Here is a 21,005-nt window from a genome sequence, read left to right as displayed (position 1 = left end):
ATTTCGTTTATTGCAGCACAAATGAAAAAAAATTAAGACAAAATAAAACCTAAAACAAAATTAAACAAAAATTTACATTTTTTGTTTTCATTTACACTTCCATGGAAGTATTTGTATAATGCAAATAAAATTGCAGCCTAAGGATAGAGACGTAGAGTTGCAAATGCGTCAGTTTCAGTTAGGAAATATCAAGATCGAAATTTGATTTGTAGAGATTTGGATTTAAATTAAATCTTATCCATTGGATTCAAAATGGACTGCGATGGGATTGGCAGATTTAGATATTATACTCCATTGTTAAAATTAAATTAAAATGAGTCAAAAACCTTATATCATTAATATAATAGACTATAAATAACTTTAATATTACATTTCTTTTTCAAAGACATATTGGATTCACTTTCGATGGATTGATATCAAATCTAATTATAAACGGATCAACTTTGGATTTGTTTCATTGGATCAAATCCGAATTCAAAATCAGACAATACATGACTGACGATTATAGTCATAGTCAAGGTCAGGGTACAAATGGATCTTCACGAACCCAACTTGTTGGCAACCCTTGATATGTTAATTTGACTTTTTGACATGGCTACCTTGATCAACGGTCTTGATGATATTTCAGATGGACCCACTTGTTGGGCCAATGCCATGGTCCAAAGTCTACACTAATTGCAATAGTTCAATTATGCTGAACATAAAAACGATCCAACAGTTCTTATTGCAGGCTGCAGAGAATCATGTAGGTCCCAGTCTTGTAGCAAGCATCAGCCATCGAAATATTAAATGTACCTACATTGATTGCATCGGTTACGCAGAGAATCAGCAAGTACAAATAAGTCTGAAATGGGCCTATCTGTAAACCGTGAACTGTGATGCATTTAAAACATTCCAGCGGCCGGGAGAACTGGGTACACGTCGGATATACCATAAGAAGAGTCTTCCATCGATCCATCAAGTCAATTGTACACGTGGAGGCATGCAATGGAGCATGGACCCACATCAAATGGATGGTTGAAAATGCTTTCTTGATCGTCCTCCTCACAGCTGTGATTGAGTTGGGGTCATCTTACCAGTTACAAACCCTGACAGTTAGCATGAATTTCTATAATAAGAAACAAAAGAAAAGGACAAAAGTGTAATAACAACTGAGATGGAGGGCAAACGAATTACTCCAAATAAATATTTGGGTAACCCAGATCAAAATTTTATAGCCCCAAAGTACAGGAAAAATGCATCTAACCGTAAATTAATGTCAAATTTATGGGCAGAATGTAGTTTATAGAAAGAAGGAAAGAGATAGTAATAAGAGGCTGGGATTCAGAATTCTGCATCGGATGTATCCGTACTTCTCCGTAAATATTTTCGTTCTTTTATTATCTCTCCGTTTTCTCCCTCTAACTGCATTAACTATCTACACAAACTAGCAACAGTAAAAAAGCTGAGGCATGGAGGGAGAGAGAGAGAGGGAGGACTTGAGTTGAGTGAGGAGCTTCCCGAAGAGAGAGGACGGAAAAGGGGGAGAGAGAGAGCTTCACTGAAATATATAGAAATTTATAAAATAAAAGTACTAAATTATTAAGGGCAGTAGAGCAGCCCCTCCTCCATGGGCGGGAATAAGCCAATAAGGGAAGCTGCGTTTGAAAAAGAGAAAAAAAAAGTCTGAAAAGTTTTGATTAAGAGCTTCTTGAGTCATCCTAAGTCACATGCTCTTCCCTCTTTGCATTTGAAAACAAAGGTAAAATTAATTGAAAATATGCCATTTTCGTTCCTCCTTCATCTTCGTCTTTACTGACATTCCACAGATTTTTGCAGAGTTTTAATGGTTTTTATATTCTGCAACAATCTTCTATTCTGAATTATTTTAGTTGGTTTCCTTCGATCGTAGGTTTGGGTTGGTCCCCAGTCAAAGCCTCCAAGGTATTTGATTTAAGTCTGGTTTCTTACTGATTTGTTACCTTTTTCTTATCCACTTTTTTTAGCCTCTTATTTTTTTTTTATTTATTATTATTTTTTTATGGGTAGTCCAGTTTTTGGAGTTTCTGAACTCGGTATTCATGATTTCTGAGAGTTTCTTCGAGCATCCGAGGTGTGTCTACTTGGTTGACAATCGATACTTTCTTAATTTCAATTTTATTTCTTTATCAATTTTTTGTTTTTGAGATTTGGTAGGTTGGTTTGGATGATAAATTCTCATTTTTCTTTTTCGACTAATGGGTTGTCAATGATTTACGATGTAAACGGTTTTGAGCCACCATTCCGGGTGTTTGGTTTCATATTTATCTCTCCCTTTTTTTATCTTCGTCTTGATATTTTTTTTGTTTTATTTTCTTTTTGGAAACTTTTTTGGGTTTAGAAAGATTATATTGCTGTTGGAGGTTGTTACTAGGGTGGATTTGAAGCAAAGCTGAGAGAATGATGAGCAGCAGCTCCTTTTTGATTGAATAGTTGAGGTTGTGGATGAGGGAACGGATTTCTTAGTTTTAGGGTTTGATTGACGTTGCTTGGAGTTCTATTAAGTGGATATTTTTGCTTTTCTTCAACTGGGTTTTTGTTGATGATTACATTTTCCGGTTCTAGTATTCTTCAGTTTTGATTCCTTTGAAGAATATATATTGGCATTTCGTTGCTTTCGATTTGATGGTGTTTGCTAGTTATCTTTCGAAGAATGGTAGGAATGTATGCTCAAATGATGTCTTTGTGAAGTTCTAAAGTGGCTCTGCATCATTAGATTGGGGGATGGATCGCCGGAGCTGGTTATGGAGGAGGAAGTCTTCTGAGAAGAGTCCAGGTGAAACGGAAAGTTCGGGATCAATATCTTCTCATTCTGAAAGATATTCTGATGACCAGGTAGGTCTTATTTTTGATTCCTGGAGTTCTAATTCTCTCTTGTTTTCTATTTCCTTCTTTTTTCTCTCCTGTTTTTTTCTTCCCCTCCCCCCCTCCCCTCATTTTTAGCTGTACAATTGTACATTATAAGATCTTGGGTTGTCTGGAATGTGAATTATCTGTGAGGCGCTCCTCCCGACTCTCATCTGATAACCCAACAACAACATGAACTAGTAATCCTCTTCTTATCTCTCATTAAATCACCGTGACATGGTTTGCTTGTTATCTGATTCTAAAAAGAAATATCGACTGTGCTTAAGTTCAATTAAAACACAGTAAAAACTATACGTAGGTTTAGAAATTGTGGTCTTGCTGAAGTTTCTATTAATATAAAGGAGTTCCTGCCGATTCTTGGATGCAATTTATCATCAAAATGAAGAGAAAATCAATTAGAGACCACTCTCTGAGAAGGGCATTTGACTTTACATATTTACTAAAAATTACTGGGAAACTATTGATGTTGTTAAGATTCAATGTTAAGGCTACTTGAATTTTTATGATCTAATACAGAAACTATGAGAAAGAGGATAAACTGATATCAGTTTGCTGATTTCCTGGATTGTCTGTGTAATTGTTGACTTTTTGGATCATACAGAAACTATGAGAAAGAGGATAAATTTCTGATTGCATTGCCCAACTCTAGATGAACATAGGATACTTTTTGGATCAATAGCGAATATGGGATAGCACCCTTATGCAATGTTCGCCCCAGCTATCTGGAAGTTTGGGAGCAGAGGACTGGATATGGTGGACCTAATCTATGGTGTTTTCTCACAAAGTAGCTTCTCTCAGACTTGAACCCACATTCTCATGCTTGTCAGCCTGAGACTTTCCTATTGCACCATGTATTGATCCCTTTTTGGTAATCTTTTTTTTGGATTGGTAACAAAGCTTTATTGTTATTTAAGAAAAATAATGTGTTACCAGTAAAAATAATGTATCTACATGGTTTATAGTTTCCCACTGGTAGGTTGAATCATGATGCCTATCCCCTTAATAAATAATTACATCTAAGGATGAGACATAGCATCCCTTTTGTGATAATCTTAGATAAGGAGTAAAAGCATCTTCAAGGCTCAAGCAACAATTTAAAATGTATGTACTATGTAGTTGTCAATCCTCAATGATTCTATTATTGAACTATGTGATATTTTCTGTCTAAGAATAAGCTCACAAGCACTTTTATTTGATATTGTTTTCATAATGAAAGGAATGAATCAAGAATGGTGGGAACATGAATAGTTACTGATAATCTTCCCCAAATCAGTTTAAAATTCATATCAATACATAGAAAATCAACATATTCATGTAAAGAAAATAAAACTCAGAAAATATAGGGGCCGAGTCCTTCTATTATCCTTGAATAAGAAGAAAATAAGAGAACATAAGAAAAGAATAAAAAGATAACAATACTTTTTTCTTCAGGGATTCAACATGGTGTCTACTTTCTTTATTGTTGATAAAATAACAAATATGAAAATAATAAAAAGAAACTAGTATATTGTTGTTGGATTGAAGTGTTTTATTTTTTTGTTAGATTGCTGTCAGCCTAGAGTTTTCTCACAAGCATAGTGAGAGAGAAGAGAGGAGAAGAGAAGGGGAAGAAAGATGTGTGAGAGTCAAAAAGTTGGACTGGTGGCGCCTAACTTCTCTTTTATAATAATATGATGTAACAAATAAAAAAGGAAATTACAAGTAGGTCCCTGGTGGCCCACCCTAAAAATATAACTTAAATAAAAGAAAAGAACATGCTGACAACAATCTAACAGCAGAAATAAAACACTTCAATCCAACAACACTCCCCCTCAAGTTGGGTTGAATGTATCTAATTATCTATCATGCCCAACTTGTTACATAGTTTATTGTGCCGCAAGTATGGAAGCCCTTTTGTGAGAACATCAGCAAGTTGCTCATTGGATTTGACATAAGGAGTACAAATTTTTCCCTTTTCCAATTTTTCTCTTATGAAGTGTTTGTCCACTTCAATGTGCTTGGTCCTATCATGTAGGACAAGATTGCTAGCAATGTTGATACCTGTCTTATTGTCACAGTAGAGGGACATTGGATTGTGAACAGTAACCCCAAGTTCCCCTAAAAGGTTCTTCAACCAAAGAACTTTAGCCACCCCATGTGCCATAGCCCTATACTCCGCTTCAGCACTTGACCTTGCAACTACGTTACTACACTTTGTTTCGTACTTATCCAGGTCACTAGATTTCCTCCTACAAAAGTACAATACCCACTTGTGGACTTTCTATCATCCACAACACCTGCCCAGTCAACATCTGTATAGACTTCCACTCCTAGATGATTATGTTTGCTGAATAGCAACTCTGTTCTTGGATACTTCTTCAAATACCAAAGAATCCTCTTTGCTACCTCTATGTGTGGTCTCTTAGGGGAATGCATGAATTGGCTCAGGACCCCAAGTGAATAAGCAATGTCTGGACGTGTCATGGACAAATAAAACAACCTTTCCACTAACCTTTGGAACTGTTTCACATCTTCTAGTGGTTCACCATCACAATCTCCCTGTTTATGATCAACATCCATAGGGGTTGTTGGTTTTGCACCTAACTTGCTTGTGTCCCAGTGTTTTAAAAGCGCAAGGTCCAATTTGCGTCTGAGGCACAAGGCGCAAGGCGAGGCACACGCCTTTTTAAGCAAGGTGCAAAATTACAAAAAAAAGCTAAAAAATAAAAAAAGTCGGAAAATTCAAAAAAATGCCAACAAATTTAATTAATTGAAAAAATAAAAAATATTAAACATAATGTTAATAAAAAATATGAACTTAAATTTTAAAATAAATGTTTTAAAAAACCTATTATCTAAAATTAAAATACATAAACATAACATGTAAAGCGTATTCAAATGAAAATTTAAAAATAAAAGCAAACATATAAAGCATTTTCAAGCATGTAAAACCCACAATCTCTAATTGCATTGCTTCAAGTAGCTAATGTGATGTAAAACATATTTCATTCTTGATTCTATGAGTTGCCTTTGTACCATGCCTGGGCTGAGGTGCAAGGCACATGCCTAGGCACACCAGGCGTGCGCCTTTTGAAAGGGGTGCGCCTACGACCTGGGCGAGGCGCATACCCCAAAATGCGCCTCATTGTGCACCTAGGTGTGCTTTTTAACAGGTCTAGGATATACTTCTAAGAAATGAAGATGCCCCTTTTTGAGCGGGTAACTTCAATTCCTAGAAAGTACTTTAGGGGTCCCAGATCTTTCACTTCAAATTGAGAGGCAAGGAATTCTTTCAACTTTTGTATTTCTGTTCTCCAGTTTCCTGTAATGATGATATCATCTACGTACACTATCAACACAACCACTTGTTCCTGACATCTCTTCACAAAGAGAGTGTGATTAGACATCAGACTGACATTATTTGAACCCTACTTGCTGAATCGCCATATGAAATTTAGTGAACCATGCTCTAGGAGATTGTTTTAAGCCATAGAGGGACTTTCTTAGCTTGCACACCTTATTTTCACTTCCTTTGGCACAAAAACCTGGGGGTTGAACCATATACACCACCTCCTCCAGATCACCATTTTAAAAGGCATTCTTTATATCCGGTTGATGCAATTCCTAGTCAAGGTTTGCAACTAATGATAAAAGAACTCGAGTTGAGTTCATCTTAGCTATTAGAGCAAACGTCTTATCATAGTCAACACCATAGACTTGAGTGTAATCCTTTAGCTACCAGCCTTGCTTTGTACCTTTCAACTATCCCGTTTGCCTTGTGTTTCACTGTAAACACCCACTTACACTTCACTTGGTCTTTCCCTTTTGGAAGATCCACCAACTCCCATGTTTGATTCTTATGGAGGGCATTAATCTCCTCCTTCATAGCATTTGTCTATTCATGATATTTTAAAGCCTTTGCCACATTTCTAGGTATGGGGATGCTATCAACTGCAGATAGGAAGGCACAATGAGAGGGGGAAATATGGTCATAGGAAACATACCTATGTGTCTCATGAATATGCAGCCGAGCTAGTAGGCGGGCTCTCTGAGGAGGGGGAGAGGGGAAGGAAGGATTGTGGGAAGGTGCGGGAAGAAAGGTATAGAAGTGGACAAGTGTGGGAAATCATTGAAAGAGTGTTTAAGGATGTGGAAGGGCAGCTGATATGGAGGAGGGAAGGGGAGGAAGGAAGAGAGGAGGGGTTAATGGAGAGGAGGGACAGGAATGAGGGTAGAGATGGAGAGGTTTACCGGGAGAAAGCAAGGAAGGAGGGAGGTAACAGTAAGGGGAGGAAGGTTGGAGAGGAAAGAACTGAGGTGGGAATAGAGGAGAGGAAGGAAAGGCAGGTGGACAGAGATGAAGGGGATTCTGTAGGAAGGGTAGGGGTGGTGGAATCGGTGAGAGAAGACACGATAGCAGAATTTGTAGGGAAGTTGGGCTATAGGCTAGAGGATTTGAACGAGTTGAAAGAAAGTTTACAGAAGAGGAAGATGCAGATCATAACAAAGAAGAGGAGGTTGAATGAAGTAGAGAGACTAAAGAGAGATGTAGAAGGAGACAAGAAGCTCGAGGTAAAAGGAGATAGAAGGAAAGGGGGAAAGTAGCGGGTAGGTGGCAAGGGGTTTGTAAAAAGAAGCGGAATGAAGATTCTTAGTTGGAATGTGAGGGGAATTGGGAGTGCAAAGAAGAGAGCAACAATAAAAGAGGTAATAAGACGGTATGACCCAGACATTGTGCTGTTGCAAGAGTCTAAGAGAATGGAGTTTAGTGACAAATGGGCAAGGAGTGTATGGAAAGCCAGGGGGATTAGCTGGGTGGCGGCTCCATCGTGGGGTGCTTCCGGGGGGTTTGTAACAATGTGGAAGAGGGATGTGGTTGAAGGGATGGAGGAGTTGATCGGAAAGTACTCGGTTTCCATGAAGTTTAAGCAGCAAGAGGATGATTATATGTGGGTGCTCACAAATGTTTACGGACCGAATGATTACAGAGAGAGAAAGGAGCTGTGGGAGGAACTGGCTGATGTTAGAGGGTTGTGGGATGGGCCTTGGTGCATGGGTGGGGACTTCAATGTGATAAGGTTCTCGGAAGAGTCCAATAAGATTAACCAGAGGGTGACAAAAAGCATGAGGAAGTTTAACAGTTTTGTGGATGCCTTTGAGCCTAAAGAGATTCCCCTAGCGCATAAGGCATTTACATGGTCAAATCTCCAATCTAGACCCATTTGCTCTAAGCTGGATAGATTCCTGTTCTCTTTGGATTGGGAAGAACATTGGGGAACCTTGGATGCTAGAGCTCTCCCAAGGGTGACCTCGGATCACTGGCCCATAGTGTTATGCAAGGAGGAAAGAAGGTGTGGAGGTCCTACCCCCTTTAGATTTGAAAATATGTGGTTACTGCATCCAGGGTTTACTAACAAAGTGAGGGAGTGGTGGTATGAGTGTAACCCATCGGTAGAGTGGGAGGGGATAAAATTCCATAAGAAACTACAATTCTTGAAAGCAAGAATTAAGGAGTGGAACTTGATGGAGTTCGGGAGGACAGAAGAAAGAAAGGGAGACTTGATGAAGAAGATTGAAAGCCTTGATTTTAAAGAGGAAAGGGGAGAATTTGGAGAGGAAAACAATGACCTCAGGAGAGAATTGAGAAGACAGTTAGAGGATTGCCTGCATAAGGAGGAAATTAGCTGGAGGCAAAAATCTCGGTGTAAATGGTTGCAAGAGGGAGATAGAAACACTAGGTATTTCCACTCTCTAGCAGATGGCAGGAGAAGGAAGAACTTTATCTCCAAATTGGTAGTAGATGGAGTTGAGTTAGTACAGCAAGAGGAGATTGCCAGGGCCTGTGTGGAGCATTTCAAATCTATTCTAAGAAGGCCTGTGAGTAGAAGGGTGTGGGTAGAAGGTTTGGATTGGCCAGATGTAGGGGTGGAGAACAGGAGAAGGATGGAAATAAGCTTTAATATAGAAGAGATCAAGGAGGCTGTGTTTTCTATGGATAGAACAAAAGCTCCAGGACTGGATGGGTTTACAATGGCTTTTTATCAGGATTGTTGGGATATTTTGAAAGATAATCTCTTGCGGGTGTTTGAGGAGTTTTTCAGGAGAGGAATTGTCAATCCGGGTGTGAACTCTACATTTATAGCCTTAATTCCCAAAAAGAAAGATGCATCCCACTCGAAGGATTTTAGGCCATTAAGTTTGGTGAATAGTTTGTACAAGATCATTGCAAAAGTGTTGTCTTTGAGGCTGAAGAAGGTAATTCCGGATATCATTGAACACTATCAAGGAGCTTTTGTGAGTGGAAGACAAATTACATACCAGATTTTAACTGCTAATGAGAGTGTGGAGAACTTTAAGAGGGATAAGAAGGGAGTGGTTTGTAAGCTGGACTTGGAAAAGGCTTATGACTTGGTGGACTGGGAGTTCTTGAGGAAAGTTTTAACCAAATTCGGGTTTGGGGCTAGATGGTGTAAGTGGATCATGGGCTGTGTCCGGAATTGTCATTATTCAGTGCTAGTGAATGGGACAGTGGTAGATTTCTTTCCAGCCAGTAGGGGTATAAGACAAGGAGGCCCCCTTTCTCCTTTTTTGTTCATTTTAATTGTGGAGGTTTTGGGGAAATTGATTCACAGAGCAGATTCTAGGGGGCTCATTAGAGGCTGGAGGGTTGGGAGGATGGAAACCCCCCTCACACATTTACAGTTTGCTGATGACACAATTCTGTTTTGTGAAGGTGGTAATGTGAGGTTTATCAGGAATTTAAAGTCGGTGATACAACTGTTTGAGCAACTGTCCAACTTGAAGGTTAACCTTGGGAAAAGCTGTGTAGTGGGGGTGAATTTGGAGGAGGGAGAGATCAGGGAGAGTGCTGAAGTGCTGGGGTGTAAAGTCACGGGGTGGCCTCTGAACTATTTAGGATTACCATTAGGTGATAATCCCAAGAGAGAGAGCTTCTGGAACCCGGTGATGGAAAGGTTTGAAAAAAGATTGGTATCCTTGAAAAAGAATTACCTCTCTCTTGGCGGGAGAATTACATTAATTAAGGCCACGCTTGCTAACTTACCCATCTTCATGTCGGTGTTTAAAATCCTAGTGAAGATTGCTAACAGATTAGAGAAGTTAATGAGAGATTTCCTGTGGGAGTCGGGAGAAGAGAAGAGGGATCATAGAGTTAGCTGGGAAATAGTGTGCAGGAGTAAGTCGTGTGGTGGTTTGGGGCTTGGGAGTATTAGGAGAAGGAATGTGACTCTGCTGGGGAAGTGGCTGTGGAGGTTTCCTATGGAGAAGGAGAAGCTATGGGCTAGAATAGTGGCAAGTTTTCATGGGCTGGAGCACAACGGATGGGATGCTGGAATCAGAGCTAGGATCATAAGCAATTCTCCTTGGAAAGCCATTCATGACCTGCTACCAGTTTTCATTCCTAATATCATGTATGACTTGAATTCCGGTAATTCCATAAAATTTTGGGAACAAACATGGGTGGGGAGCGCCCCTCTAAAGGATCAGTTTCCGTCTTTGTACGCTCTTTCTGATTTGAAAAATGAGCCGATCTCGTCTTTCACCACCCCGTCCTCTTCCACTTCTGGGATTGGGTGGAACTTGGGTCTAAGAAGGGATTTGAGGGATTCAGACTTCGACTGTATTTCGAGCTTTCTTGCAATTCTTGATAACGTTGTCTTAGACCCCACTAGGGCGGATTCTAGAATTTGGACACCTAACCCCAATGGCATTTTCTCTTGTGCTTCTTTCTTCAAAGTCTTAAGTCAGTCCACCAGTCCTACCCTGTCCCCTTTTCCTGTTGGTGAGGTTTGGTGCAGAGCTATACCTCCTAGGGTTGGTAGTTTTTGTTGGGAAGCCTATTTGGAAAGAATCAACACTGGTGATCTACTCCAAAAGAAGAGACCCAATACTTGCTTGTCTCCTTAGTGGTGTGTTCTATGCAAAGCAGATGGGGAGACTGGTTTTCACCTAATGGTGTCGTGCCACTTCGCGAGGTCATTGTGGGATTGGGCTTTCTCCTTGTTTGGATGTTGCTGGAATCCCCCATCAGACATGCAGGGCCTTTTCGCCCCCTCCTTCTTCAGGTGGCGGTTAAAAAGGGGAAGGACAATGTGGAGAGGACTAAGGGCTGCAGTATGTTGGACACTGTGGGAAGAAAGGAACTCCAGGATATTCTCAGAAACTCAGAGAGGGACAGCAAATTTGAGGACTATCATACAGTTTAGGGCGGTACAGTGGCTGAAATCTCTGGAAATATTCACAGATTACACTGTGGATGACATGTTGAGGAAGTGGGGTGAAATTGCAAGTTGCATGCAGACCAAGTCAGTAATGAGTGTGGCTTGGACCCCCCCACCTAGTGGATTCTTGAAATTAAACTTTGATGGATGCAATAGGGGAAACCCGGGACAATCAGGGATCGGGGGTGTTTTTAGAGATGAAAATGGGGTCATCTCTGCTATGTTCTCAGGCCCAATTGGAGTGGGTGACTCCCTTAGAGCTGAGATATGTGCAGTTATGGAAGGAGCCCGGAAAGCTAAGGAATTGAACATCAAGAAACTTATAATTGAAGGGGATTCAGAGGTGGTGATAGGGTGGCTGACCAAAGAACAAAATGATCTTTGGAAGTATAACAATGAGAAGAGGAAATTCAAATGGCTGGTGCAGGAAATGGAAGTTAAGACATGTTGGATTAAGAGATCAGCTAATTCCCTAGCTGACGGTTTAGCAAAACAAGGGGCAGAAAGGGATTCCTTGTTTTGGGCTAAGTTGTAATGTTAGTGTCCTTGTATCTTTGTATTTTCTTCTTTCCTTTCTTGAAGTTCTTTGTGACTCTTGGAAGATAAGTGTGTTTGTCTTCCACTTGTAAATTTTCTACTGATGAATTAATGAAAGTGTTATTGATCAAAAAAAAAATGGGGTGTTTGGTAGTGCATGACCTGACTCCCTTTCTGTGAGCAATAGGAATGTCAAGGTCATCCACAACCGAAATGGGAGCCACGGTATCAACAGGTGAAATAAAAGGTGTTGGACTTACCTCCTGGGAATTTGACGGTGTTGGTTGCTGAGTGTTTGGTGGCTCCACATCTTTGTCACATTGCTGATCTCTAAGGTGTTTACGTTGGAAGGCACAAAAAGGAGTAGGATTTGAAATAGAAGGCATAGAGACTTGACGGACCTGGACACGGACCTGCTTGTCCTCTTCCACATTTCTCTCCCCCTGAGGAGAAGCTGGGAAGGTTCAGACTCAAAGAACGAGACAGCCATGGAGACAAAGAACTTATGACCCACAGGATCAAAGCATCAGTAACCCTTTTGTGAGGTACCCCAAAAAGATACAAGGAATAGACCGATGATCCAACTTACCACAGGACGGAGATAAATCATGGACAAAAGCACGACAACCAAACACCCTCATGGGAATGGAAAATAAAGGAGATTGAGGGAACAATAACTAATGAGGGGCCTTATAGTTTAATATATTGGATGGCATGCGGTTTATGACATAAACAACAACAAGTACAACCTCAACCCAAAAACATTTGGGAACATTCAAATGTAGCATCTTCCCTCAGGCTACCTCAAGGAGGTGTATGTTCTTTCTTTATGTAACATTGTTTTGTTGCGGTGTTCTGGCACACAAGCTCCTATGAATGGATCCATGAGAAGCAAAGAACTTGTTGAGCTCTCCATGGAAATATTCCTTCGCATTGTCTGATTGAAAGATTTGAATTTCAACATGAAACTGTATAAACACTATCCTTTGGAAATCTCTCACGATCTTTGGGACTTCGTCTTTGCTACGCATGGGAAATACCCATGTATAATGGGAGAAATCATCAATCAATGTGATACAATATTTATACCTACCCTCCGAAGTTATTGTGGTAGGCCCCCACACATTAGAATACACAATATGGAAAGGAAAACTGTATCTTTTATTACTTGAATGAAATATTGTTCTACATTGCTTACTCAACTAACACGTTTGACAATGGAAATTTGACACTAAATAGGACTTAAATAAAATAGGAAACATAGACTTCACTATTTCAAAAGACACATGACCTAATTGATTATGCCACAAAAAAATTAACTCTTATTTGACTGACTATGCGACTTTGAGGATGACACCAAGAAACCAACCTTCTTGTTGAGAGTATAGAGACCTTCCACTAAGCTTCCTCTACCAATCGTCCTCTCAGAAGTTAGATCCTAGAAAACACAAGAATTAGGAAAAAGGGTTACATTGCAGTTTAATGAGTTTGTGATGCTACTAATAGAAAGAAGATTGATGGGAAGTTGAGGAACACACAAAACATTATTTAAGTTAAGTCCATGAGGGAGGGATATTGATCCTTGGCCTACAATGGAGGAGAATGATCCATCTGCAAGTCTCACCTTATCCCTTCCTGACAAAAGGTTATAAGACTGGAATAAGTTTTGCTTACCGATCATGTGATTAGATGCCCCTGAGTCAATGATCCAGGGGGAGTCAATGGCAGTGGAGATATGAAAGGCAGAGGTTGCATTATCTGATGTAGACACAAATGAAGTAGAAGGGTTACTAGTAGCTAAACTGCCCATTTGGCGCAAGGCCCTACCATATGATTCCAAATGACTATGGATGGAGTTCATGATATCTTCCTTGGGGTTAGAACTAGTGAAGTGCTCCCGAGTAGTATCTGTTGACACCCTACCAGACTGAGTGGGTTGCCACATTTGCTGTATTGTGTGCTATATTAGGCTTCTTTTGACCCTGTGTCTTACCCTGTTCTTGGTTCTTTACAACCCACTTTGGCCTCCCATGGATCTCCCAACATGTGTCACGTGTATGTCTAGAACGCTGACAGTGGGTACACATTAACTTGTCCTTATCATCAACTTTCTTAGAGTCATTTTTCTTTCCCATATTATTACCACTCATTGCAGTTAATGCTACCTGTTTCTCCCCCTCACTTGTAACCATCACACTCTGCCTACTTACCTCGGATTGAACAAGGGCATACACCTCTTGGACTGAAGGCAACTCTTTACTTCCTAAGATCTGAACTCTAAGTGGTTCATATACGGGGTTTAGTCCCAACAAGAAGGCAAAAACCCGTTGTTGAGAAGCCAACTTTTTATAGGCTCTAGCATCATCATCATGTTTCCATTCTATAGCCTGATAGTGGTCCAATTCCTTCCATACTGAGGTAAGTGCTGAATAATAGGCTAACAATCCACGGTTCCCCTGTTTACAAGTTGAGGATTCAGCTTGTAATTGGTAGATCTTGGCATAGTGCCTTTGCTCAAAATAGGTGGTTTTGGCCTGTTCCCATATTTCACTCGTAATGTCTGCCCACATAAAATTCTTCATATTATATTCCATGGCTGCAAGAAGCCAGGCATCACCATACTGTTTTCTTGGTCCCAAGGATCATGTTCAGCAGTCCCATTCTTGGTTTCTTTCACTCTTCCATTTATGTAACTAGCTTTTCCCCTTGCTGTTACATAAAGTTTTACACCTTTAGCCCACTCCAGGTGGTTCAGGCCATTTAAAGGAGTAATTGGCATAGGAAACATCATACTTTCAGCCCCCATACCAGCTGTACTACGGGTTGATGGAACCCCAAATGAGGCAGAATCATCATTTGCCATTGGCAAAAGCAGGTCTACAAGTCAACCAAAGGCTGCAGGTGTACAGGACCAGTCATTACACAAATACTACCTCTCACAGTCACACTTAGGGCACAAAACCCCACAAATTACTTCTGAAATAAAGTGCACACTGCTGAGGTCTACTGGCAGCAAGTAAACAGTCCAGAACCAGTTCATATATAAGGAGAACACTGCTGCAATCTACTAACAGTCCAGAAAAATTGAAAAATAGTCATCATTGGACTACACACTTCACACACCAATTAATCACAGCACGTACCTGTGATAAAGGGGATCACACACCCCTGCACAGCACCTGTATGAAGATGCAAAACCATGACTAAGCCTTCGCAGCATCAACCAAAAAAGGAGAAAAGAAGCTTCACAGCATCGTCCTTCTCCTACTAGGGTTACCTTGGTGCTATGACCAAGGAAGAACCCAGAAAAAAATGACAAGTAGTTCTGATAAGACGATTAGGGTTTCTTGTCCTTTCTGTTCAGGAAATCAGAAATCTGGGTTGAATGGATATGATTTAGAAGAAAAAACGACTCCTATTGCCCAGATTTGTGCTCTGAGAGAAGAGAGAGAAGAGATGGGGAAGAAAGATGTGTGAGAGTCAAAAAGTTGGGCTGGTGGCGCCCAGCTTCTCTTTTATAATAATATGATGTAACAAATAAAAAAAGAAATTACAAGGTCCCTGGCTGCCCACCCTAAAAATAAAACTTAAATAAAAGAAAAAAACATGCTGACAGCAATTTAGGCTGACAGTATTCTAACAGCAGAAATAAAATACTTCAATCCAACAACATATATGAACTATGAAAATATATTAACCCACAAAACGAATATAGTGTAATAATGCCCATTTAATATTTAAATCTCAGAGAATAAAAATATAGTAAATTTATATGATGCTTTGTACAAAAACAACTAGTCTCTTGGCAAGGTAACCTTCCATGGGCACCTTGTTGCCTTGATAACTGTGAAAAAGAGCATGTGAGAAATGCAAGAATACTAGAATAAACAACATGAGTATGTTCTGCTTGAAAATAAACTTCAGTTATTTTTGTTTAGGTCTTCCAATTCTTTCCTAAGCTTTCTGAAAGGACTCTCAAATTTTTGGAGCAAGGATTTGAAGATGCCAAAATTATTATTTGTAATGTTTCCTGATCCATCAAAGCTGTCGCTTTGATCCCCTTATTATCTCATTTCCCATGTCAGTAGCTAATGTCAATGGGCAAGATTGTTATCCAAGGGTAAAATGGAAACATGTTTTCCGACTTAGAATGGGGGGCCAAACATAACTTGTTTTTGGAGTAGGTGGGCTAAAATGCAAATGGATATCTCATATATGATGAGGTTAAAGAAATCTTGGTAATAAATTAGTGCCTTTGAAACTTTATCATCAAAAGTTGATCCCAAATCCACCACATGCCTGTGGTGGGCTGAAGATAGTGAATCCTATATTTTCTACCTTCGTCAAAATTTAATGTCAATTTCAATTTCCCTTCCAATCACTAGACAGACACACCTGTTTTGAAGCCCAACTGCCCAAGTTCATGCTAGCTGATGAGTGAGCTTAATTTCTTTTGTTGTTTCCACAATGACAATCCCTTTCCTTTTGATCATTAATAAAATTGTGATATTGATTAAAAGAAAAAATTGGTAGCTTCTGTTCTCATCATTGAGCTCTGTGTTGCATCCTTTGTCTATTTGTAGTTCTCTTTCATTCTCTCTCCTAGGGTTCTATATATTTTTTCCAATGAAGTCCCTTCAAGGCTATTTTTTAGGCAATTGATAGAGAACTTCCCAGAGAAAGGAAATGTCTTATCATATTATTTATACGAGGCATAAACTAGGGTTCCTAGAGGAATTTGTGTCAACAAAGGATTCTTGAGCTTAGTCGATGCCATGGTCAAGGACATGTGTTGATATAGTAGTTAATAATGCATATTAACAATGGAGTAAGACAATAAAGTAGTTATATGCATATTATTTTTGTTTGATGAATGCAAGGAGAGTGATTTTAGCTGATGACTTTGGTTGGGTCGGGACTGGGTCTACCCTGCCCAACTGGATTTGGCCATTTGACAGTTGTATATCCATCCTCTTTGTCTAATTCCATGGTGGGTGCAATCCAACTTGAACCCGTATGCAAGTACTCTAGTTCCTAGCCCTGCCTGTTTAACTTTTCCCCCTTTAGGGTATTGCCCTTGTTCTTGGTCTTGGATCAACTAATGCCATGTGTTCCATTTTCCATTGTTATGTCTTACCACATGTCTGGTGTGCCAGACCAGTAATGCTTAGACTATGGTGTGAAACCAATCTATTGATTTCTGTTTCTGAAGTGGTGCACCAAGGTCAAACTAATGATCTAATCCATTCAAGTACTATACCAAGATCAATCTGGTAATGGCTGAAATTTATGGCAAGATTAAACCGATGTTTGGTCCATTTGAGCTATATGCTAAGATCAGTCCAATGGTTTGACCTGTCTTAAGTTGTGTTTCAGGAGCAGACTAATGATCTAACCATGCAAGTGGTTTTCCATGATTAATCCAATATTTAGCTACCAAATTGCCTGGCAATATCAAAACAATGATTAATCCAATATTAATCCAGTGGTTTGGATAATCCAAGTTGTGTGTCAAGATTGAGCCACTGGTCTTGTTGTTGATCAGTTACCGAAGGAAAAAAATAAAAGATCTGGTTATTGATCAAGAAACTAATGATCTGGTACATCCAAGAGCTGGGCCATAGAAATTCCAGTGGTCTAGATTGTCCAACTGTAGCCTGTCCTCTTTGTTGGGCCTGGTTCCTCTCTTGGCTTGTTGTTCGTTCCCCTTATTTAATACATCTACCTTACCTTCTTCTTCATCACAAAAAAAAAGGGTTAGTGTGCTGGGCAATCAAGAAACATGTTCAAAAATTGAGTGTAGCGAATATGGATGACTGACTGAACTATGAAGGACAGAACTGGAAATGAGAGTTTTTAAGAGCAACTCCAAATGGTTTGTAGGCTTATCCTAGAAAAAAAGGGTGGAAAAAGGTTTGTATATATGGTAAATATATGGTTGGTTGTCTGGGTTGAAGTTTGAATCAAGTGGCTTAATTTCCAATATTTCATATCTATCTAGAAAATTTGAAGAGTAGAGTAAAAAATGAAAAACAAAAGAAAGAAAGTTAAACCTTGGGTAGACAAAAGGAATATGCAATGCAAACATCACTGATTGGGGAAACACATGATAGGTAAAGTTTGGTCATGGCTCATGGGCCACTAGTGTGGTAGGAAATATGGTTGCATATGTTAATGACATTAATTTTTGGTTCTCTATGTTTGTCTTCATTGGATATTTCTATCATGTATTAAAGAAGGCCATTTCCTAATGTTGTCACAGTTAAACCTTTAACATTTTTTTTTTGGCAGAAAGTGGCCAACTCACTCAAGCCTCTTTTCTCATGCTTATCAGCACGAGATTTTACCATTATACCAAGCAATAGTAATGTGTATTACATCAAATATTTCTATTTATGTTTAATATGTTTGTATGACATTGGATTAATCTTTTGCATGATTATGTGGATAGAGCATGTTTGATGATTTATTGTCATTAATAATGTAGCTGGAGGCATCAAGAACATCTCCAAATCATAGTGTCCAATCTCCTGAAGTCACCTCCAAAGTCACAAATCGCAGTGAGGAGGTCAGTGACAGCGTGAAAAGTTTGACTGAGAAACTAGCAGCAGCTCTTTCAAACATCAGTGCAAAAGAAGACTTAGTGAAACAGCATGCAAAGGTTGCAGAAGAAGCTGTCTCAGGTAAGAAATCATATCTTGTTTTTCTCCTTTTGCCTGTGTAAGAAGGGATTTTTCTTGTTTGGGTATTACTTTATACTTTGTATGAAAATTATATGGATTCACATGCCAGGTTGGGAAAAGGCAGAAAAAGAAGTAGTGTCTTTGAAGCAACAATTGGAAGCTGCAGTGCAGAAGAATTCATCCCTTGAAGATCGGGTTGGTCATCTTGATGGAGCACTTAAGGAGTGTGTCAGGCAACTTCGCCAAGCAAGAGAGGAGCAAGAACAAAAGATCCATGAAGCTGTGGCGAAAAAAGCCAGTGAATGGGAATCTGCAAAATTTGAGCTTGAGAACCAAGTTGTTGAGCTCCAGACCCAAGTTGAAGCTGCAAAACTTGAGGCTGCTTCTGATTCTGGTATCCAGTTGAAGCTTGAGGCTGCGGAGAAAGAAAATGCTGCCTTAAAACTTCAGCTTCTTGCTCGAATTGAGGAGCTTGAAATTAGGACTCTGGAAAGGGACCTAAGTACACAAACAGCTGAATCAGCTAGCAAGCAGCATTTGGAAAGCATAAAGAAGGTGGCTAGGCTTGAGGCTGAGTGTCGTAGACTACGAGCAATATCTCGTAAGGCCGCTTTAGCTAATGATCACAAGTCTGTTGCTGCCTCTTCAATTTATGTTGAATCACTCACTGACAGCCAATCAGATAGTGGGGAGCGATTACTTGGAGTTGAGACTGATACCCGTAAGATAAGTAGTTTGGAGCTTAATGATTGTGAACCAAGCTGCTCAGACTCATGGGCATCTGCTCTAATTGCCGAGCTTGATCAATTCAAGCAAGATAAGGCCATTGGTAGGAACCTAACCACATCTTCTGTAGAGATTGATCTCATGGATGATTTCCTTGAAATGGAGCGGCTTGCAGCACTCCCTGAAACAGAGAGTGGAAGACCTGAGCCAGTAGCTGCTTCAGACCAAATTGATAGTGGGCAAAACTCAATTAAGGCTGAGCTTGAAGCTATGATTCATCGGACTGCTGAATTGGAAGAGAAATTAGAGAAAATGGAAGAGGAGAAAGCAGCATTAGATATGGCTCTAGCAGAGAGTCAAGGCCGACTTGAGATGTCACAGAATCAACTGTGGGAAGCTGAGGAGAAGTTGGTGGAGCTGCAGAGGCAGCTAGATCTGGCCAACAACTTGAAACAAGCTGCCGAAGTAAAAATAGAAGCTTCCAATACACAGAGAGAATTGGTAGAGTCACACCTTGTAAGTGCAGATGCAGAGGTTTGGGCCTTGCGCACAAAGGTGTGTTCATTGGAAGCAGAAATCGAAAAGGAACGTGCTTTGTCAGCTGAAGTTGCAGCAAAGTGTAAGAAATTAGAGGATGAGCTCTTGGGAAAGAGAAATGAAGCTGAGCTTCGGAGAGCTTCAATATCAAAATCAAACGATGAGTTGAAGACAAAGCAGGTCAGTCTTCTAGATCACATTTTATTGTTCTCTTGATGGACATACTTTGGAAAGCAGTCTGCACATAGTTCCATGTTTTCAAGTCCAGATTAGTTGGTGCCTCTACAGTGGTCATTTTAGTATCTTAAGATGAACTTATTCAGGAGAAGCTTATTTATTTCCATGGTTGTTTGTTTGTTTACTAGTCTCTATTATGTCTATGACAGGAAAAGGAGCTTGCAGTGGCAGCTGGAAAACTATCAGAATGTCAGAAGACCATTGCATCTCTTGGAAGGCAGTTGAAAGCACTAGCAACTCTGGAGGACTTCCTGATTGATTCTGAGAAACCACTGGACCTCAGTGGATCACCTATTCCTAAAATTGGAGAGTCATGGAAATTGCATTCAAATGAAGCCTATATACCCAAACCAGAAGGTCATTCTTCAAAAATAGATGGGAATGTCTCTGGTCCTTCTATGAATGGCAAAAGCGGAGAGTCGCAACCATCATCCACCCCGACACTAAATCATGCAGTTGCCTCTGAAAAGAGCCGAAGCGGGTTGGGAAAATTGTTCTCTCGGAGTAAGAACGGCATTCATGTAGAAAGTCAGTGAGGAAAAACACAAAAAAGAAATAGTTTTTGCTTGCTGTTGTAAAATCACACGGTATTGGTTTCTCAATGGTGAAGTTGCTTATTAATTTTTCCATTAATCAGCAGCTATTAATACCACCGCATCTTGTGTTTAATATTGTGCCTTATATAACTTTCTCTATTTCATGAAGTGGGGGCCTTTTTTACAATGTATATATAAAAAAAAAAAAAGAGTTGGATTTCCATGCCTGAAGTTGTACAAGAAGGGGAGGCATAAGATTGTCTAGACTAACATTGTTTCAGGAAAAATAAATAAATAAATAATCAAATAAAAGAGGCATGATAATAACTTGTTTTATGCCAAGGCTTTCCTCAAACAATGCATAGAAATTCTTATCTAACGTCTACACAAATAAGGCAAGGTAGCTTAATGTTTTAATGAAGCAAACTGAGAACTCTTGGCCAGAATAACCCAGAATTTTCAGGTCCCAGAGATCTCATTATTACATAAATGTGCTGTGCTACAAAATCTAGAGGATTTCTTTGAACATTTTGGTAATCAATCCTTTAAAAACAAGGGTTTGGGGCAATGTCACAGGAGAAGAAGCGAAAGGGGATTGTTTTTGGGCGAGCCATTAAACCTTGGTTTTAGGTAGGCAAAAGAAC

General features: G+C 39.7%; 1 protein-coding gene across 3 annotated transcripts; it reads left to right on the top strand.

The window, feature by feature from the left end:
* The first annotated feature begins 1,380 nt into the window (after positions 1-1,380).
* Positions 1,381-20,494, top strand: LOC104587819 (filament-like plant protein). 3 transcript variants are annotated; one of them, XM_010245555.3, is made up of 6 exons: positions 1,381-1,741; positions 1,892-1,923; positions 2,735-2,853; positions 18,130-18,325; positions 18,435-19,768; positions 19,975-20,494. In XM_010245555.3, the coding sequence occupies exons 3-6, from the start codon at positions 2,743-2,745 to the stop codon at positions 20,359-20,361; spliced, it is 2,028 nt and encodes a 675-aa protein (XP_010243857.1). In that variant the 5' UTR covers positions 1,381-1,741; positions 1,892-1,923; positions 2,735-2,742; the 3' UTR covers positions 20,362-20,494. The 3 variants fall into 3 exon arrangements, with proteins under 3 accessions (XP_010243857.1, XP_010243856.1, XP_088752384.1); XM_010245554.3 differs by lacking the exon at positions 1,892-1,923 and having other exon boundaries at positions 1,383-1,741; XM_088896258.1 differs by lacking the exons at positions 1,381-1,741; positions 1,892-1,923 and adding an exon at positions 2,026-2,092.
* Positions 20,495-21,005: the final 511 nt, after the last annotated feature.

The sequence above is a fragment of the Nelumbo nucifera genome, chromosome 1, assembly GCF_055504915.1.
Source record: "Nelumbo nucifera cultivar China Antique chromosome 1, China Antique-T2T, whole genome shotgun sequence".
In the NCBI taxonomy this organism is placed as follows: Eukaryota; Viridiplantae; Streptophyta; class Magnoliopsida; order Proteales; family Nelumbonaceae; genus Nelumbo; species Nelumbo nucifera.
Note: the sequence above shows the minus strand (reverse complement) of the source record. Positions and strands in the feature narration are given on the sequence as shown.